This window comes from Bombyx mandarina, chromosome 12 (assembly GCF_030267445.1).
Source record: "Bombyx mandarina strain Sakado chromosome 12, ASM3026744v2".
In the NCBI taxonomy this organism is placed as follows: Eukaryota; Metazoa; Arthropoda; class Insecta; order Lepidoptera; family Bombycidae; genus Bombyx; species Bombyx mandarina.
The window spans coordinates 1,789,818-1,812,005 of NC_143219.1; the positions used below are offsets into that span (position 1 = coordinate 1,789,818).

General features: G+C 39.1%; 1 protein-coding gene across 1 annotated transcript in view; it reads right to left on the reverse strand.

Annotated features, from left to right (window-relative positions):
- The window catches only part of Msp300 (Muscle-specific protein 300 kDa), a 215,885-nt gene that overhangs the window by 186,295 nt on the left and 7,402 nt on the right, over positions 1-22,188 (reverse strand). The window contains exon 2 of the mRNA XM_089731748.1: positions 11,892-12,425. Within this exon, the coding sequence (XP_089587874.1) occupies positions 11,892-12,375 (484 nt within the window). The 5' untranslated portion in view covers positions 12,376-12,425. The remainder of the gene's footprint in view (positions 1-11,891; positions 12,426-22,188) is intronic.

Sequence of the window (22,188 nt, forward strand, 5' to 3'; positions counted from 1 at the left end):
AAAATTAATATAGGAGATCCCAATTTCTATTTTCGCCTATTCCTCCTAGCCAAAAGTATCGTAAATAATAGTATCCAATTATAAATTTAAGAAATTATGTTTGAAGTTATTAAAAATAACGTTTAAACGAATACATTTATTTCAGAAAATAATGCATTGGCATTGCTAAAGTCCATGGGCGACGGTAACCACTCATCATCAGGTGGGCCGTATGTTTGTCTGCCAACAAGGGCAATAAAAAATAATAATAATAAAGAGCTAAATGCACTTCTTAATATACAATTCAAATCGAAACTTCAACATACCCGATCCGGTGGACTGAATGGTAAACAGTCGACTTCGCCCTAAGCAAGTCATTACGGATCCTCCCGATCCATTAACGGTGCTTTTAGGTACCTCAAGCACCGGTCACCGTCCTCGTCGAACCCGTCGCTTGCGGCGAAGGGCTCGACGAGTAAATTAACCCATAGACACAGCCCACTGAGTTTCTCGCCGGATCTTCTCAGTGGGTCGCGTTTCCAATCCGGTGGTAGATTCTGTGAAGCACTGCTCTTGCTAGGGCCAGTACACTGCCAGCAACACTCCCGGTTTGAGCCCCGTGAGCCCACCTAGTAGCTCGGTGAATCTAACATAACCCCTCTAGGTTACTAGAATAAGTAGGAGAAAATAAAAATAAAAAAAGAAACCCCGAACTCATTATGTTTTTCACTAACAACAAGAGGAAAATATAATTTGCCTAATTTAAAAAAAACGGCCATTGGTAAATCCAAGAAACCCTTAGAAAGCACCGATAAAATCTGAGTAAAAAATTCCATCTCAATTGCCTCAAAACCAGTAAGAAAGACCAAATTTTTGGTACTATCGAATAGTTTCAAGTATTGTGTGGACACTGTACGGAAACCATAAGGAATCGTCTCGCTGGCCTTGCGCCAGGTAACGGGGGTTGAGCCCGCTCAATATGACGCAAAGCGGCGCCGAAAATCCAGATTGGCAGCGGCAAATATTTCTGAAATATTATAAATTGCTGAGTAATGGAGGGAGAAACGATATAGTACAAACGAACGCGGATGTTTCTCTGGACCAGGAAAAGACGGGCGCCTTTAAATATTTATTTATTTATTTATTACACTTCATGTAAAATTTACATTGCCGGACTTAATGCCTAAGGCATTCTCTACCAGTCAACCAAAGGTAGTGCAGAGTGAATAGTGGTAGGTCAAATGAAATTTATATTAAGTTACAAATACATACACAAAAAAGTATGTACATACATATATACACAAGCATATACATACATACATACATATAATAGCTTACATAAATATCTGTGTAAGATCTTCGCTGTGTAATCCTTTGATATATCCGTATAATATCTAAACTGGCAGTTCAGGTGATTAGGACATCGGTTTATACGTGACGGCGAATACTGGCAGGTTCACGAGTTTTGTGAAAATTACTTCTACACAGCAGTCCAAAAAAGGAAGGTCGGGTGCGCGGTGAGAGTATCTTTCTATTTCTCTCGCACCCACTTTAACAACGGTTACTTTAGCAGTACACACAGCAGCTATTCCAGCTACTCAAGGATGGCTAGGTGAGCTCACGGGCTAGACCTGAAAGAATTTTCTAATATTGTCCCTAGCAAGAGCAGTGCTCCGCTGATTCCACCCGATCGGAATCGCGACCCGCTGAGAAGATCCGGCGAGAAATTCAAGGGTTACTGTAGATGTCTATGGGCTCCAGTAACCACTTAACACCAGGGGGTTTGTGAGCTTGTCCACCCATCCAAGCAATAAAAAAAAGGGTTGAAGAATTTAATATTTGAAAATAACATGTGAGATATAACCGAAGTAGGATTGACGTCAGGCAGGAGGTCGGTCGCAAAACTCTTGCCAAATCTCTGTGTAGCTTGATAAGAGGACTTGTGCTGCGCCAATCTCACTAGATTTGGGATAAGTGGGCTAGAAGAAGAAGAAGGCAAATGCAAAGTATCTATAGTTAAACGGCAAGATTGTTCCACCTACATACTGCAACCCGCAATACCAGTATACCTAACATGTAACTTACATATCGTCGAGTTAAAATTGAAAAAACCTTTCTTTGTGCTGCAACTTTACCAGGGTGCCAGTATTAAAGGATGTTACTAACGTGCCCTCTAATACACGTGAACACTAAAATAGCACGTCACATATTTGATATTTCGTGATCGCAACCTCCAGACTAAAAGTCAGTCTAAAACTTTTTTTATTGTCTTTGTAGGCAGACGAGCATATGACCCACCTAAGGGTGAGTGGTTACCGTCGCCCATGGACGTCAGCAACGACAGAAGCACAGCCAAACCGCTGCCTACCGTTAAGCACTATCCACAAGCCTCGTTTGAAGAAAGACATGTCATAGCGCTCGGGAAACACAGTGCAGGGGAGGGAGCTCATTCCAATGCCGGATGGCACGTGACAAAAAAGATATTTAAAGATCACCGTGTTCGAAGAATAAACACTTGTACACTTAAATAACAATGATTTGTGCAAGAATTTATGAAGTCGTCGTGGCCTAAAGGATAAGACGTCCGGTGCATTGGTATCTAGCGATGCACCGGTGTTCGAATCCCGCAGGCGGGTACCAATTTTTCTAATGAAATACGCACTTAACAAATGTTCACGATCGACTTCAACGGTGAAGCAATAGCATCGTGTAATAAAAATCAAACCCGCAAAATTATAATTTGCGTAATTACTGGTGGTATGACCTTATGACGGAGGGGTACCACCACCCTGCCTATTTCTGCCGTGAAGCAGTAATGCGTTTTGGTTTGAAGGGTGGGGTAGCCGTTGTAACCATACTGAGACCTTAGAACTTATATCTCAAGGTGGGTGGCGCAATTACGTTGTAGATGTCTATGGGCTCCAGTAACCACTTTACAACAGGTGGGCTGTGGACTCGTCTACCCATCTAAGCAATAAAAAAAAGACTAGATTGTTTGTTATAGAAGTTTATATCGAAGATGTTTCCTTCTTTCAGACTTTACAGACTATAAATATTACCGGCGTTGATACCAGATTGGACAAGGTCAACTAACTAAGCCGACAGTTGCTATTTTCGCCGACCTGTATAGCGGCCAATAGTTAACCCGTACATGATGAACCGGATATAAAACACGCGATGTTATGGTCAGTGTCGATACTGACGTACACTGACCGGGAAGACTGGATAAGAGAAATAAAAAGAAAAGAAGAAGAAAATAAAAGAATTTCAGCAGCTTCAGTGACTATTCTCATCAAGAGAATTTTTTACGAATCAATAGGCAGCTCATTCACGAATCATTTTGGAATTTACGGAATAACATAATGTAATAATAATAATAAATAAACCCAATAAAAATCCACATTACAGTAATTACTACTGCAGTCATTCGGATTCTTTATAGCGCGAATCAGTCATACATATCTTAAGGTGGGTGACGCATTTACGTTGTAGATATCTATGGACTCCAGTAACCACTTAACACCGGGTAGGCTGTGAGCTCGTCCACCAATCTAAGCAATAAACAAAAACATTCACCGTCAGATGGGCCGTACGCTCGTCTGCCCATAAAGGCAATAAATAGATAAAAAGTTCTCATTCTTTCACAGACTCAATCATAGCGACATATAGGAAATGTTTTAACAACAATCTTTAAAAAGTCTGCACTTCGATAAACAATTTATAAACTATAAAGGTAGGTTTAATTGGGTGTACATATCTATACTTATATATTTTTATTATTTAAATATTTATAAAGCTGAAGAGTTTGTTTGTTTGAACGCGCTAATCTCAGGAACTACTGGTCCGATTTGAAAAATTCTTTCAGTTTTAGATAGCCCATTTATCGAGGAAGGCTATAGACTATAACATCACGCTAAAACCAATTCAAGCGGAGCGCCAATAAAGAATTTTTCAAAATCGCGGTTTTTCTTCCTTTTGAGAGCTTCCACTGCGTGCGCTGCGGAAACGGTTAAAGTTTCGCTAAAGTAATGTATGAGAGAATTGTTCCCCTTTAAAAGATCTAAAAAAAAGTGCGCGACAGCATATGTCTATATATTAAGGTTGGCTCACTATAAGGTTTTTTATGTTAAACAAATTTGTTCTAAAATAAAGCATTGTTTGTGAAGGTGTTTTTATAAAGATCCCTATTAATCCCTATGCAAATAAATACGTTATACATTACGGGTAAAATTTAGCGTTATGCCAAAGTAACTCCGGCTTTGGAATGAGCTCCCCTCCACGGTGTTTTCCGAGCGCTATGACATGTCCTTCTTCAAACGAGGCTTGCGGAGAGTACTTTATGGTAGGCAGCGGCTTGGCTCTGCCCCTGGCATTGCTGACGTCATGAGCGACGCGGACGAAGTCGCGGGCAAAAGCTAGTCGCAAATAAAATGAAACATTTGACAATCACTTCGGAGATTTTATTATTCATTAGTAGTTACGTATGTAGTTTAGAAATTAAATTACATCCCAGTTTTGGATGTCAATTACAACCGTAAAAAAAAAACGTTATATTAGAAAGTAAAAACATTCTGAAATCGAATATCATGTTTCGATTATTGATTTTGTATAAATGCTATTGTATTACAATCGACTGGTACTATATTACTGACCCCAACCACAGAACATTTAATCGGAAGAAGTGGCATTTAATAGCAACAGACAAAAATCGAAATTTCTGAATCGAAAAGTTATCGATATGATTAGCTTTGATTTAGAAAAATGTAAGTGAGCGTGTCTGAGTTTTCCTATCCCGGATGCATTTTTCACGTTACGCGTACAGACGAGAACAAAACAAGGTGGATGATCTCACCATTTCTATTTCACCGTTACAAAATACTCAGGTACTGTCGGCCACGAAAATGTTATAGTATTTTTTAATTTGATCGAATCGCAATTATTAAATGAAAACGCGTGGTTATTGAATTTTCTTAGTAAATTGTTATATTGGGAGTTTGTTCTTTTAATAAGTTGAATTTTTCGTTTGGTTTAGATAATTATTTTTTACCTGATGGTTAGTGGTCACCGTCGCTTATAGATATCTGAAATTGCTCCACTAGGCCTCTCAGTATTGCGAATGTGGATAGGTATATTTTATATGCAAAACTATTTATCATTATGTCACAATTTATATGTTTTTTTTTTTAAATATATTTCTAAATAAATAATCCGCATTAAACCAGTTTTGTAATTAAATATATATGACCTTGTTTAGCCGCTATGAAACACGGATATCTAAGGCGCACAAATGATAAGCTCTTGGCTTACAATGCAACAGTTAATCAACTTTTGTGCTCACCTGTACCTGCAGCGATACAAGCATTGTTTACATTGGAAGGAAGCATCAGTGACGCGTACGGAAAATGTTAAAAACTTAAAACGCTGATGTTTTCATTGGTTCAGAATAGATCGCGAAAGAATATACAATGTCTACTTCGTAAATATAACTGTCTTTTTTAAAGTAGAAACATTATTTGTAACATATTTACAGGTGTTGTCATTGTTAAGTTATATTAGCTCAGGGCTTATCTGCTGTTGTGGCTACCAGAGCTCATAGAAATCACAATGGCGCCACCTACCTTGATGTATATCTCAATTATTCAATTAAGGATTTTTTTGCGGGTATGACTTTTGTTACGCGATGCTATTCCTTCATTGTGAACATGAGTTTGAAGTTGTAGGTGTAAAAGGTGTGCAGTATTATGGTATTCTTCATTTTTCATCCTTCAATCAAATTTCTCTTGTAATAGGGAATGCTATGTAATAGGGAGGGTATAAGAGAAACGACCTATCTCGCTTTTTCCTTTTACTCCCTCAACGGTTGAGTAGTTCGGGAGACGCTCTGTCTGTTTTCTCACTCTTGCTCTTCCTAAAACGTATCTTTTCTTTCTAGCCGTAACGAATCTGACGCGAGTTAAATTTTACTCTCGACGCACGTAAAGAAGTTTCACTTCAAAAAACCATTAACACCTTCACTGCAGAACAGGTCCATATCGGCCCGCCGCGGTAGGTACTTTTAGCTGGTGCGGACGAAGAAAACTATGTCTCTCTCGCTCGATTATTTCAGATCTTCGTAAGAGTTTGACACCGACAACTATATACTACAAATTGTATACAGTATGTGTTCGAATAGTTATAGGATTTTAATCTACCCTAATTCTGGTGGGTCGTGAAAGACCTGCCACGTACTGGTAGAAATATCATTGGGAGCGCATTTCGATCAGCCGCCGCAACAGATGACGGTTTTCGATTTTACTTACCGCAGCAGCCAAGGTATTAAATTACATTGTCTCTGACGACCTGACGCATTCCCGATAAGTTCGTTTAGAATAATGATATTTTCAAGAACGTCAGATGTTATGAAGAGTATCAGAGCCGTCAGAATTTTGATTGACGTAGCGTCCACTGTAAAGAAACGGAGACGCCTGAATGATTACATGTCTTGGCGGCCAACCAAGCACTGCGGAACTGGTTCTTTTTTCATTGTATTTACGACTTGGAAACGAAGCTCTTCCGTTGTTGATCGCAATGTGACGACTCTCTCTAAATTATATCGCAATGTTTCTTTAAGCTAATCGTTGATAGCAGTAGGCAAGTTACTGTGGCCCACAGATAAGGCGCCCAGTGTGATCATATTAATTGCTATATAGTTACTCAAATTTAACTGCAAGCTACAAATTTTTCTCAGTAAATTCGTGCTTAACGTGTGCTCTCCAATGACTTCGACCATGAAAAAAATTAAATCGTGTCTAAAAATCATCACGCAAAAAAAAAATTTTTTTTTCATTGACTTAGTAACCAATCGAGCCTTCATTCTATCTGACGGTGGGTGGTTACCATCGCTCATGGACGTCAGCAATATCAAGGTCATAATCAAGCCACTAACTACCAACAGCATGACATTAAGAGAAGTGTCAGTTCCATATACCGTAATCTAAAGATATATCAACCCTTTTATCGTGACCGTCGCTAATTACATACATATTATTATATATTACTAGCTGTACCCGTCCGTTTCGCTGGGCATTTAAAATTAACATTATTATTTCTCACCCCCACAAAGATTCTCATCATTAACGCCCCCGCAACTGGTGTAGGGAGTCCAACACTCATATAAATATTAGCCTATACATTAAGTACATGTATTTTCTACATGGATACCAAGTGCAAGTCAGTCGGATGCATGGTTCAGTAGTTATAACGGAACATCCGTGAAAACCACTGTAGATTTATATATTAGGATAGATGAGACATGCGGCAGAGCAATGCAATGCCGCCATCGTCTGAAGCTTGCCATATCCTATCTCCTGGATCCGCTTTCGATGCTTGTAGGCTCTTCAAACACCGGTCACCGTCCTCGTCGAACTCGACAAGTCTAACTCATAGACACATGAGTTTCTCGCCGGATCATCTCAGTGGATCGCGATTGCAATCTGGTGATAGATTCCACGAAACACAACCCTTGCTAGGGCCAGTGTTAGCAAGCTCTCTCAAATTGAGCCCCGTGAGCTCATACAAGCCATAGCGTAGGTATAATAGCCATTTAGACTACCAGCTAGGTAGAGAAAGTTTCAAGGTTCGAAGTTAGATTAGTAGGTTCAACTGTTACTGCATGACAGCCTAAACACGCAAGCGACTCTACACTAGCGTATCGTCCACAGAATTAATACGTCTACAGACGCCAACAATTACGCACATTTAGTTATTGCGCTGTTTATTCTACTGGTGGTAGGACCTCTTGTGAGTCCGCACGGGTAGGTACCACCGCCCCGCCTATTTCTGCCGTGAAGCAGTAATGCGTTTCGGTTTGAAGGGTGGGGCAGCCGTTGTGACTATACTGAGACCTTAGAACTATATCTCAAGGTGTGTGGCGCATTTACGTTGTAGATGTCTATGGGCTCCAGTAACCACTTAACACCAGGTGGACTGTGAGCTCGTCCACACATCTAAGCAACAAAAAAAAAAATTAAATTACTTTGTCTTGTTGCCGTGCCTCAAGAATAATTATTGTTGCATCAGAATGAATTTTTGTTATTCTCTGAAAAGATCGAATGTAAAACTAAAAATATCATCTCGAAACTTGTGCCAACGGCTCTAACGTTTATTGACCTCAATTAATTACAGACTAACAACTATTGCAATTCTAAAAATGTATTTATAAAAGTCTAGAAATATTTTCCTCTTGAGACCTGAATGTGAATTATTTCGAAAGGTTTACAAAAAAAAAACGCTTTATCTGGTATAATTAATGACTGTTTTTAGCTTCACATGCAGTATGTATCATAAATTTCAAACTTTCTTTCTGTGTGAACACTGAAATAAAAAACATGTGACAAGTAAATTCTTTTTCATATATGTTCTTGTTGGGTGGACGAGCTCACAGCCCACCTGGTGTTAAGTGGTTACTGGAGCCCATAGACATCTACAACGTAGACGCGCCACCCACCTCGAGAGACAAGTTTTAAAGGCTCAGTATAGTTACAACGGCTGCCCCACCCTTCAAATCGTAACGCATTACTGCTTCACGGCAGAAATAGGCAGGGCGGTGGTACCTATCCGCGCGGACTCACAAGTAGTCCTGCCACCAGTAAAGGGGTCCTACCACCAGTCGTTTCTGTTTATTATGTGCTATTCAAATGCTTTGCCGGCGGATCGTTGATTTCACTTTATCAAAGGGCTAATTTGAGGATTTGCTAAATATTTCATCAAAATTGATCTAATCGTTTCCGACTATTTTGAAAAAACTTTTTAGGGATTATACACAAATACGTTCCCAGTTCATCGTTCTTTCTATTATTGAAAACCGTATGAAATTCGGTCGCTTTTTTCAAAAGTAGACATTCAAGAAACAGACCTACTTTATTTGACACTATGTAGAGATTTCACAAAACTTCCTGCCCATTTTCAACAACTGTGACTCTCCTCAAAATTCAAAAGATATTCCAAGGCAAAGCGGTTACATATAGATGCTAATAGATAAGAAATCAAAGTACGAAAGGAGTTTAAATATACGTTGAATCGAGACGCCACTGAATTTGGCCTGAAACCCCATTTCCGCAGCGAAGCAACCGTGCGTCCTCGCTCTGCGGATTTATTAGCCATTACTGCAATAAGCCACCAAAGATCAACATACCACTAATTTAATGAAACATTCATAATTTATTTATTACTGTAATAAAAATGAAACCCGCAAAATTATAATTTGCGTAATTACTGGTGGTAGGACCTCTTGTGAGTCCGCGCGAGACCTTGCCTATTTCTGCCGTGAAGCAGTAATGCGTTTCGGTTTGAAGGGCGGGGCAGCCGTTGTAACTATACTTGACACCTTAGAACTTATATCTCAAGGTGGGTGGCGCCTACCACCAGTAAAAAGAAGATCATTTTTCGTTCACCGTACTTTTGGAGTTTCGATTTACATTACCGCGTCACGTTTTTAGTTGAGCGTAGAGCGTGGGTATTATGAAAAAAAAAACGTAAGCAAACAAAAGAATAATATACCCGAAACAATTGGACTTGTTGTTCTTTATTTATCGTTCATTTTTACGAGTTCCCATTGTGCTTCTAACACGCGATGCTTACGAAAGCACGACTCGGAACTTCCGTATTTCGTTTTAAATCAAAGTTTGTACGGTAATCGTTCTGTATATAGCTTTCATTTAATTCCAAATTTTTTATGATTTAATTATGAAAGCGAAATAGATCCCAGGCTTGTCTTAAGTGAATTCCGGCGCACGTACTCGTAACACGAACATTACTACTCATTTTTTCAATGTTTTGATAAAAAAATTAATGTGATCTTTTTTTTTATTGCCCTGGTAGGCAGACGAGCGCACAACCCACCTGATGGTGAGTGGTTACCGTTGCCCATGGACTTCAGCTATGCCAGGGGCAGAGCCAAGCCGCTGCCTACCGAGCCAAGCCGCTGCCTACCGGTCTTAGTATGAAGGAGGAGATGGTGGAGAGTAACCTCACCCAGAAGGATGCCGAAGACCGGGCAAAGTGGAGGAGCTTAAGTAGGAAAGCGGAATCTGGCACTAGACCGAAAAAACGCTAGGAAGAAGAAGAAGTATGATGTGCCTTAATTGAGATACGGATTCCAAATCTTAATCGTATTGCAATACGGTTGTCCTACCCTCCAAATCGCAGAAAATAAGGCGAAACGAGCATTGCAAATGCAATCGGGTTAGGTACGTTTAAATTTAGATTAATTGGTACTTGCAATATGACATGAAAACAGGCGTTGTAGCAATATTGGATACGAGTCAACCGGGTCTTACTTAAAATTTAAGGCCTTTAGGTTTGATAGTAACGCAAAAAAATGTATATTATCTTTTTTTATGATTGACGGCTTACTGGTGGCCCGGAGGCCTTTCCTGTTTCACCAGGACGGGTGGGCGAGCAAAGGCTCAACCAAGAGGTGTGGGATTAGGTAACAGCTGCCCGAGTGCCTCCCAAGGAGATCTAATAACTCGAGAGCAGCTGCTTCGAGAATGAATCTACTACCGGATCGGAATCGCGACCTGCTGAGAAGATCCGGCGAGAAACTTAGCGGGCTGATATGGGTTAGGTTACTCGTTAGGGTTCCCTGGGTGCGTAAGCCTACTCCTAGCATTAGAGCTGAAGGCGTCTAACGCAAAGGTTATTGGATTTGATGGATCCGTAAGGACGTGACATTATACTATAACGATATCTGGCTTGTAATCAATCAGTGAATCAGAATAAAAGTGACCGCGTGAACAAATCGGTGCAATGAGTAATCCTATGACGATATAAATGTGTGTGTGCATCCATTTGTTTACATTCAAGCGCAGTAAAATCTTTTGGCAAACTTACGGAGACAATGATGTAACAAGCTAATTTTCTCAATTCAACTCATTTGTTGCAATAATGGGTGCATCGCGCGCATGTTGCCAAAATTATAGTTTTACAGTAGAACTAATCTAACGGAAAGATGAATCGTGAATAATTTCAAGATTTCTTGCATCTTCTTTGATGAATTCCCCTGCACGTATCTCTCTGTCCTCGGTCTTCTTTATGGCCAAAGGCACCATGAAGGACTTTAATTGATCTGCTCAGCGAGTGAGTGATTGACCACGTGATCCTTTCCTGTTGACCTTATCTAAAGATCGATTCAGTTCATACTAGAAATGTCATCGTTCGAGGGTTCGAGAATATTCGACCGCGTTCCACAGTGTAAGATAGAACGCATTTAAGCGGGATCAAATGCCACAATGAGAAAGTTACACGGGAGAGTGCGAAAAATCCCATCGTATCGAAACCCTATGGTACATAAGGCCCAAAAATGAAACCGGTGCTCACGCAGTTGGAACAACAACCCTAGCGGCAAACGTTCCAACTCCATACAAGTTTGAGTTAACTTTCACGCTATCGAGAACGTTAAACTCGCAGTAACATACAGTTACCCGATTTGATACCCGAGAGATACCAAGAAACTGCTAAATTATTGGCACACGAGACATCCATTCATTCAAATACTAAACTGACGATAGCCTAGATTCATATTTAATTATAGACTTCAAAATCGGGTCAACTAAGACCAACTGTGGCAATCGTTAACAAACTGTGAAGAATTCTAAATAAATTTACTTATCTAACACGAGAGTTTGCGGATTGAACGTTAGGGAACACACACGTTAGGGAATGACACAGAATGCCATAGTTGGACAACATTTGCCCAGTAGTTTGCTTCCTACAATCAATCAGATAAAAAGATACCCCAACGTAGAGTGTTCGTAAAAAGAATTCGCATGCAGAGCTCGTTTAAAAAAACTATTGCCCCCTAATATTTTTGAAACTTTCTACTTTTTCTCAATCTCATCGTAAATTAAGCAGCTCATCGTTTCAAAACTCACCTTGCAATAGCTGAATCGTCGCTTGATACTCGGCTAGCTTCTCATCAACGTATCCTTCTTGCGACTGCTGGGCAATGATCTCCGCAGTGGACGGACCCCGGTCCTCTTCGTCCTCCTCGTAAATCATCGGACGAGGAGGCGGAGGAAGTTCCGGTCCTCCCGCGTATTCGAACTCGCGAACGCCTTCGTAAGGCGAAGAATAATAATATTCCGGACTCTGTCCCAGCGTGGGGGACATCGGGTAGGGGGATATCGAGAAATGCGAGCTGGGGGACGGCGAGTGCTGCCGCAGATTGTGGGGGGAGTGGAGCGGACGGAACGGCTTCGGGGACGGGTGGACCGGCGGAGGCGTCACGATGGCAGCGGGGTGCCGTGGACCCGAGATGATGGGCGGGGGACTGGGAGCCCATGGCGAGGGGGGACGGTAGTTGAGGGGAGATGAAGGGGCCCGAGCGCGTCCTCGCCCCGGCGGCGGCTGCGACATCTCGGCGGATTGATGAGTCTCAACCCGGGGTCACGCCACCATACGCATCGCTGCAACAATACAAAACGCACGTTAAAAATTCATGTTTTAATATAATTCTGAAATGAAAGTTATTAGGTATAATATCTATTTAAAAAGAAAACATTTGAGTCATGTCTTCCAATGACAACTTCCAAAAAAACAAAGTTAATTTTAGATAAATTATAACCAGTTTATAGTATAGTATATTCAGTCATCGATGAAGAGAATGATTGTCGTAATATTATTTAAACAAAGCACATAAATAATGAAGAATGATCAAATCCCACATAATCAATATAGTTAGTATTATATTAACCGCTAGAGCTAATATATCTATCTCTATCGGTCTGAAACTAAGTATTTTCATTTGTATACAAAGACACAAGTGTAAGTAAAGTATAAAGGCATAAAGTATATTTAATATCTATACTTCTATATACTTATACTAATATTATAAAGAGGAAAGATTTGTTTGTTTGTTTGTTTCGAATAGGCTCCGAAACTACTGGACCGATTTGAAAAATTATTTTTCCATTAGAAGCCGACATTGTCCCTGATGAACATAGGCTACTTTTTTTAAAAAAAAAAATATATTTTATTTTTTGGTTTCATGTGTGTTTTAATGTTTCCGAAGCGAAGCGAGGGCGGGTCGCTAGTAATGTATAAAGACTAACATAGTCACAATTAAAAGAACCCTCGCGATTTAATATCGTTTTTATCATTTTCACTTTATTATTTCCGACGTTAGTAATACTTTACCTTTCTGCTTAACACTTATAACAATCTACTTTTATTTATAAAATGTTAAAAAAAACGTATTCAAAATATTATAACATAAAAAAAATATTGGCGGTCTTTGGAAGCGCATGCGAATGTCGAGCGAATAACAAAGTCATCCGTGACCGTAAAATATTCGAAGCGTTTGTGGAAAATTTAATGAAAATGACTGTCTAAACGTTAGCGGCTTAAGGGGCTATTCCAACCACGCCTGGACTGGTAGATGAGCTCACGGGGCTCTATTCTATTCTATCAGCCCACAGACGTCCACTGCTGGACATATCGAAGGAGATAATCGTATTTTTATTTTCCTACCTAAGCTGATGGTCTTGAGAGACCATATCAGCATCACCGGGCGAGTAGGTGAACTCACGGGGCTCAAACCTGACGCTGTTGCTAACATCGAACCCTAGCAAGAGACGTGCTTCCCAGAATCTACCACGGGATCGGTAACGCGACCCACTGAGAAGATCCGGCGAGAAACTCAGTGGGCTATGTCTGTGGGTTAATTTACTCGTCGAGCCCTTCGTCGTAAGCGACGGGTTCGACGAGAGCGATGACCGGTGCTTGGGGTACCTAAAAGCACCGTTAGTGGATCGGGAGGATCCGATATGACGTGTAAATTCAATCGTACCTAATTACATTACAAACTCCATATCTATTTTAATTTATCTAACGCACTAAAGGGCAATGCCATACGTGGTTCGTAGCGCACGGGTTAACACTAAACAGACAACTAATATACACTTTTTTTATGTAGAAAATGTTTTGATTTCTTAAACGTTTTTTACGTGTAATGTTTATTTATTTGAGTTTCAATGCACACCTGTATTTTAAAATAGGAATTCCGTGGTATCCGTTTGTTTTCGATCAGCTATTTATTGACAACTAGAGGTCCCGCAGTGGTCGAAATTCGACTATAATTAATTGGAATTGTAAGTTTGTACACTATTATGATTGTATTTTATACTTCTATAATCACAAATTTCGCCAAGACAACACACTATAGAAAAATATTAACAAAGACAAACAATATTTAATCTCAATTTGACAACAGACGTCAAAAACAAAAGTTTGACAATAAATAGTATGCATGCGTGTGTGCGTCAAATACATGGTATGTAGTGTGTGTAATGTTTTCTTTATTGATTTAATGTATCTTTTATGCATTATTTAAAAAAAATATTAGCATTGTGCACTTCTTCACTATAATCTCTATAGCTGTGGAAAATTTCATACTCCTCCGTCTGCGCAATTTTCGTAAAAAGGGATACAAAGTTTTTGCTTCACGTATTAATATATAGATGTTTGTGAAGCCAAATGGCAAGAGGTCAAAGTGGTTTATAGACGTCAGCACTACCCGAATCGCTAAGCCACTATCGAGAGCTTAAGAGTCTATTCAAACGTAGTCATTGTAATATATAGCTTTTTTTTAATTGCTTAGATAGGTGGATGAACTCGCAGCCCGCCTGTTGTTAAGCGGTTAGGAACGAGATGTTTTTCTCATTATAAAGGGTAGATTTCACAATCCAGACCTAAAATGAATATAAAAAAAAAAAAAGGAAATCCTTTGCTTCGTTTCGATGTCAAATAAGGAGAAACAAACACACAAACAAACGAACAGACTCTTACATTTATAATATTAATATGCATACATTCGAATCATTATTTCCAGCTAACTCTGGAAAAGTTTATAAATATTGAGCCTAACACAAAATTAGCCTTGACGTAGTTGCATGGCGGTTGCACTGTTATATTCTGAAAGACATAACTATCAGATAAATTGAGTTGGAGACGAGCCAATGGTGGACAGCCGTCAACGAAAAAAAAAAACTTTCAAAGCGCTCTGCTTATCTGCATCGATACTGCGTGAATCGAGAAAAATATACATCTCATGGTCCCCTGGTGGACAAACCGGCAAAAAGGATTGGGGATTGGGCATATTATTAATCCATCGCTTTGAATATTTCCACTGCGAATAAAGAGTGTGGTAGGTGTTGTTTCAGGGTCCACTACGACCTCATATTTCAAGCCCCATAGACACAGCCCACTGAGTTTCTCACCCGGACCATCTCGGTGGGTCGCGTTTCCGATCCGCGGGAAGCTGCGAAGCATTGCTCTTGCTAGGGCGTGTTTTTATTTATTACTTAGATGAATGGACGAGCTCACAGTTCACCTGGGTTTAAGTAGTTACTGGAGCCCATAGACATATACAACGTAAATGCGCCTCCCACCTTGAGATATAAGTTCTAAGGTCTCAAGTATAGTTACTGGTGGTAGGACATCTTGTGAATCCGCGCAGGTAGGTACCACCACTCTACCTATTTCTGCCGTGAAGCAGTAATGCGTTTCGGCTTGAAGGGCGGGGTATCCGTTACTGAGACCTTAGAACTTATATCTCAAGGTGGGTGGCGCATTTACGTTGTAGATGTCTATGGGATCCAGTAACCACTTAACACCAACGGGCTGTGAGCTCGGCCACCCACCTAAGCAATAAAAAAAAATCAGCCAGCATGTTTCCAATAAATGAATAATTGTCAATAGCGTTTCTAACGTCAAAAACTTAGAGCCCAAAACCCATGTCCTTCCTTGGAGATCGGTGGATTATCTTGATAAATAAGTTTGGATTGAAACGTGTTAATTTGATTTTCTTAAAACTGCACTAATTCTATTCTGCACTCATTTCTCAAATAAAATGTAATATTTATTACCAAACAAACGGACTGCAAAATAGACATAACCAAATACATTGTTATGACTAGAGGTAATTGTTTTAAACAAAACAATGGCGCTTATTTAACAATTACAATTAGTCTCGTGAGCTTAATAATAATTTTCAATATATAACTATACAGTGTGTTTGATAAATCATATAAATTTGAAATGAACATATATATTATATTTCCTAAAAATATTTTTTCGGATTATTAACATAGTTTCTAATATTCCGAATGGCTTTTAAAATAGGTCTATCTGTTGATGAAAAGACTTATCGGAGGGTAAGTAGTTCATTAATACCTTTATTCAATCTTAGACCAGCAATTTTCTAAACATGTCGAACAATGACTACTTTCAAAGCAAGACTAGAATTCAGCGTTGTGATTTTTTGCAATTTAACACCTTCGGCCTTTCGTACTAGGGGTGGCGAGTGGGATGTGTTAGAATTGAACCAATTAAAACCTGCTTTTACTCAGTAACCCAGGGCCGAACCTCGTCAAAGTTTAAGATGGAGGGACAACTCACTGAAATACCTCTCAATAATTCGGTGCAACGTCCTGGAGGAAAGTGTGATTCTATGTGGGTCAAAATCCTCACTAATAAAGTACCCAATAGAGATCTTCGTGCGTGTTTCAAATGGATATTAATTCGAGAAGGACTAATATACTAATGCTAATGCATTATTAAGAAGAACAAGCTACTCTAAGTATATGTATTTCCAATACATTTAGATGCATAATGAACGTCTTTGTTCTAATAATCCCGGTCTAGTCAACGAACCTTAAACGTAGACGTGATGGCCGCCCGCCAGACGCGCAGAAATCTTCGCAAAAAAATGACAGTTTGGACAATATATTCTTTCTGGCCAACCTCCAACCGTGCCATCGTAAAGGCCCTTACGCAATCACGAATTATGACTTCGAAAACCTAATACAACATCCAACGGCTGCCAAACCGATAACTAATGAGGAAACACGTGGAAGACAATCAATTTCCATAACACACTTCACTTTTCGAAGTAAAGATTGATGCCTGACATTTAAATGTGGATGGCGGACGAGTGGCCCAACCGACACGTGACGGCAGTTTTCGCAGAAAATACTGTATTCAAACGAAACGTGGTTGGGAGAATCTCTTTGACCCGCTTTGTAAATCAGAGCAGATTGTTTGACTTGGTCAAGGAGATTTAGATTGAGGAATCAACAAACGAATCTTCAGTAATGTTATGTCGTGAACACGTCTGAAAACGTGAACTTTAAATTAGGAAATAGAAATAAAATTATGACCCTTTGAGCTTAAACATTTCTTGGTTAATTCAATGGTCAATCACGTCTTTACGTTGATACAAGTAACCCAACTTACCTACCACCTAATACTGAATACTTAACGGAATCCATATTTGGAAATGAGGTTGACGTTACTACTTCATTAGAAATTGAGTTTCATTAAGCCGTAAAATGTTATTGCTTCGCGACAAGAATAGTGGTACTAAGCCAGTGAGGGTAAAATATGCTACCGATGATACTCAATATGGGAATCAAGAGGATATTATGGTAGAAAAGTAAGGTAAGTGATTACTTACTTATACTTTTAAAAAATCAGAAGATACTTTCCGACCTCATCGAGCTATTGTTTCTTCACCTATACTGTTAGTATACTAAGTAGCATTGTTATCATATTTAACATAGTATACTAATTAATATTAGTAAGTAAGAAGAGTAGTAATTCTGATTATTTATTTAAAGATAAGACTTTTAAGAAGTAATTCAGATTCCCTAAAAAATAGTATGTATTGAATACATTTTTTCAACAACTACATGCAGTCCTACCCATTGTCATACCATGAGTACAATACTGAGTACCTATTAAGATAAGTTTAATCTCTCTTCACTATTCGTCTTTTCTTCTTCTCTGTTTCTCTACTTCTCTAACCAAAGAAATAAAAAATCTGGTACGATAAGAACTAAACCAATAGAAACCAAAAAAATGACAGAATTAAAGACATTCAGAGAATTCAGTGAGGGGAAACTGGTAACGCTCGCAGCCGTGCGTGGGAAACTACAGATCAAAGTTGTGAAAAATAGATTCGATAATAACCGCCCACGTGAAGCATTAGCAGAATGTTATAAAACATATGATAAATGTATGAACACAAATCTATCGGAACTGTTCCACGCTTATTGTCTTGTCCGAATTTTAAATTGATGATTAATGCGCGCTGCTTATAGTTATCTGATCGGTGGATTTTTATTATTTAAAAGAACAGACATAAACTGTATTATGTTGATGGGAAATGGCTGACTATCTATCCAGTTATGGAGAATGAATTTATGAAAAAAATTAGTTAAATTCGTAGTTTATATCCTCCTAGTCAAAACAATCACGCTTTGCTGGTAATTCTTTGGTAATTTTTTACTGGTGGTAGGACCTCTTGTGAGTCCGCGCGGGTAGGTACCGCCGCCTTGCCAATTTCTGCCTTGAAGCAGTATTGCGTTTCGGTTTCCTGTCCACAGTGTTCAGTCTACCCATAATCATGGCGCTTGTTATCTGGCCCCAAATTAGAATTCTCTGTGTTATGTGTACTAGAGATTGACCTAGATACTTTTATACGTTTAAATTATATAGATAATAAGCACCCAGACAAAGAGCAAACAAACCTGTTAATCACACGGATGTTTGCCCGATGTGGGAGTCGAACCTACGACCCTTAGCGCAACAGTCATAGACGCTAACCACTGCAACACAGAGTCGGTCTAAAATGTAAACAATATCAAAAAAATAGCACCTAAATAGCTCATGAAAGTAAGTAAGTAGCTCATGAAATGTGAAAATAGTAAAAAAAACTCATTAAATAGTAATAGTGTGTGTGGAAAGCCGATAGCCACACAAAAGTAAAAAGAAGGCAACTCTACTACAACTAACCCTGACACCACGTTCTTCAAAGCCAGAAAAAAATTTAGGTGAATTCAAAAGAAATGAACATTTATCTGTCGTCGAAAAAACGTAAAATTAGTTATTCATCATCCATTCGTACCAAACTGGAGAAGTATTAGGATCTAATTCGGTCGATTATATCATTGCCAGCGAAGCTTTGAGAAGCAACGGCTAATATTAGACAGACTAGTGTATTGACTTCCAAGCAAAGATTGACAAGTAATCTTTTGAGACTTGATCTTTCTAATTCGGCTCATAATTTTTAACACTGCCATGTATTATTTCGGCTGTTTGGTAATTTTGCATTGCAGTTCGAAAGGCCATCTTTGAGATCACACTCTAAGGAGGACAGCTGAGTCAAATAATATGTAATTGAAAATGGATCCAAATCAATAATCAAAATGTGTTCAAAAAAGAAAAAAAAAGAAAAACTAGGATAAACTGAAAATTTAACTTTTCACCTCCTTAATTACACATACATTTCTTATTTAAAACAAAATAGTGGTCGATTGCCACTATGATAGATCTTAAAATCCATCAAAAAGAAATTATTAAAAATAATCGTGATCGATAATGATTCCGCATGATTAAAGAAGTAGGTGGTAGGCAGCGGCTTGGCTCTGCCCCTGGCATTGCTGAAGTCCATGGGCGACGGTAACCACTCACCATCAGGTGGGCCGTATGCCCGACTGCCTACAAAGGCAATAAAAAAAATAAAAAAAAAGTTTGCAACCTCTACAAGCTCATATGACAATAATTTTATTGACAATCCAATGAAGAAATAAACAAAGCACACGCTATTAAATCCTTACATATGCATTAAGAAAGAGACAAGACTATTCTACCAGACCAGCGAAGCACCATTGAGCACCATCTAATAACCGCCAGGGACCATACTGCTCACATTTCGTCATCAAACCAATGCTTTGGTAGTGGACAACTAAGCCCATAGTCAATCGTCTATAGTGCACTCCATATAACAATACAAAGTACCAGCAATTCTTATTAAAATTGTTTTTCATTCAGTGATCACTTCTTGGTAGAGCACTTAAACGACTATTCGATTCTCTGTTCAAGTAAATTTCTTTCTTCCTTTACTCTAAGCGTTTGCATCTGTAGCATCTATGAATTATATAATTCTAACTTAAAGCCATTGACTGCAAATCCCATCCCTACTGGCTGAGCCTTTGCTCGCCCACCTGTCCTGGTGAAACTGGAAAGGCATCGGGGTCATTAGAAATTCTTCTCGTAAAAAAAGAAGCCATTGGGTGCGTAGTGCGTATTTACTGGGTGGGACCTCTTGTGAGTCCGCGCGGATAGGTACCACCACCCTGCCTATTTCTACCGTGAAGCAGTAATGCGTTTCGGTGTGAAGGGTGGGGCAGCCGTTGTAACTATACTGAGACCTTAAAACTTATGTCTCAGGGTGAGTGGCGCATTTACGTTGTAGGTTGTAGATGTCTATGGACTCCAGTAACCACAACACCAGGCGGGCTGTGAGATCATCCACCCATCTAAGTCATAAAAAAAAAGTTGTGGGTTTTAACGTGGGGTCTGTACAAGCATTCAGGATACCTAGAGCACGAGCTTTTATGTAAATAGCAAAGCCGAGTAAAGCACGTGACGACAGATAAATCAAATAAGACACAAACAAAGTCGGAACATTTAGCGATTGTGGGACGGTCATTATTCAAATGGGACATTTCAGTACCTTACTGAAAGTTTGGCCCGGTTCCAATTACGACCGGTTACTTCTGTTTTAACTTCCCAATGTTATATTTACTGGTGGTAGGACCTCTTGTGAGTCCGCGCGGGTGGGTACCACCACCCTGCCTATTTCTGCCGTGAAGCAGTAATTCGTTTCGGTTTGAAGTGTGGGGCAGCCGTTGTAACTATACTTGAGACCTTAGAACTTATATATCAAGGTGGGTGGCGCATTTACGTTGCAGGTGTCTATGGGCTCCAGTAACCACTTAAAACCAGGTGGGCTGTGAGCTCGTCCGCCCATCTAAGCAATAAAAAAATGTACTCGATTTATCTCGAAAGAACCTCGTGTAATTTAAGTTCAAAGCTAATGTTTTTATCTGTTTGTTAACATCACGGAACGTGTGAAAAGCGTAGATGTAAACATCCTTAATTAGAAGAAAGAAATTTTGATACACACTGTCGATCTCGAAACAGATAGAGTAGTTTGGTGAAACTATAATCGATAGACTACATACGGCACGTTGACCTGTGTGCTCAGTGCGAGTTTTTTAACGGTCTCGATAGCGTAAAAGTTAGCTCATATTTTTATGGAATGGGATCGTTTGCGCACGTTTGCCGCTAGGGGCGCTGTTCCAACTGCATACAAAATTGGGTTAACTTTTACGCTATCGAACACGTTAAGAAACTCGCACTAAGCACTCTGTTCGAAGCGTTACTGTTTCAGGGCTAGGTAAGTTTATTGTTCACAATGGACATACGAATTCGGTGACCTGGCCTTAAGTGGGTACGGAAGGGGACAAACAAAACAACGATTATTCCCCCATCAATCTACAAAGGTGAAATCAAAGGCTAAATGTAATACATACCACAGTTTGATACTTCAAGCTTGAATGTATCGCTGGGTCAGAAATGAACAAAATGGTAGTTTGTATCAGCCATGCAAAAAACAAGCTAAACTATATTATTATTTTTTATTTCTCAAATGTTGTTTCTTTTTAGTGGAATTGATTCGTGAGTGCAAGCTATAAGTGAGGACGTACTCGGAAATATTGCTATCAGGTCTTGACCAGCTCAAACAATATCAAATGAGTATGTACTTATGTCTGTGTAAATTTATCAAAATGTAAGTAATACAAAAAAAAAATTAGATATTTTCCATAAATTAATTATTTATAAACGGACGTATTTATGTATTTTGAATATGGTTCTTCTTCTTGTCTGTCTAAATTGCATAGCTTTGTATTTTGTTACATTGTATAGTTTTTCGATTTATTTGAATGTGTTTGTGTTAGAATAATGACCTCCAACCACAATCATCGTTCATGATGGACACGACTAAGAAGAAGAAAGAATTCAGTTTCTCTACTATTACTATTATCTTCTACTAGTCGTTTGTTAGAGAAAAGCTCGTAACTGAGTTAAGCTCGTTTTTGTATGTATGTACACGTATGTACATATTACATTATTTGTATGTACCTATGTATAACTTATCCTACTAAAGATCTTTACCACTATTTTTTTATTTTTTTTTCGCTTACTTCTTTCATATCACGCAACCAATTTTAATAAAGTTTAACTAATAGAAAGAGCGATGAAAGGCTTCATTTTAATTATGATTATTTTTAAAATATTGGGATGGTATGGACATGTGATCTC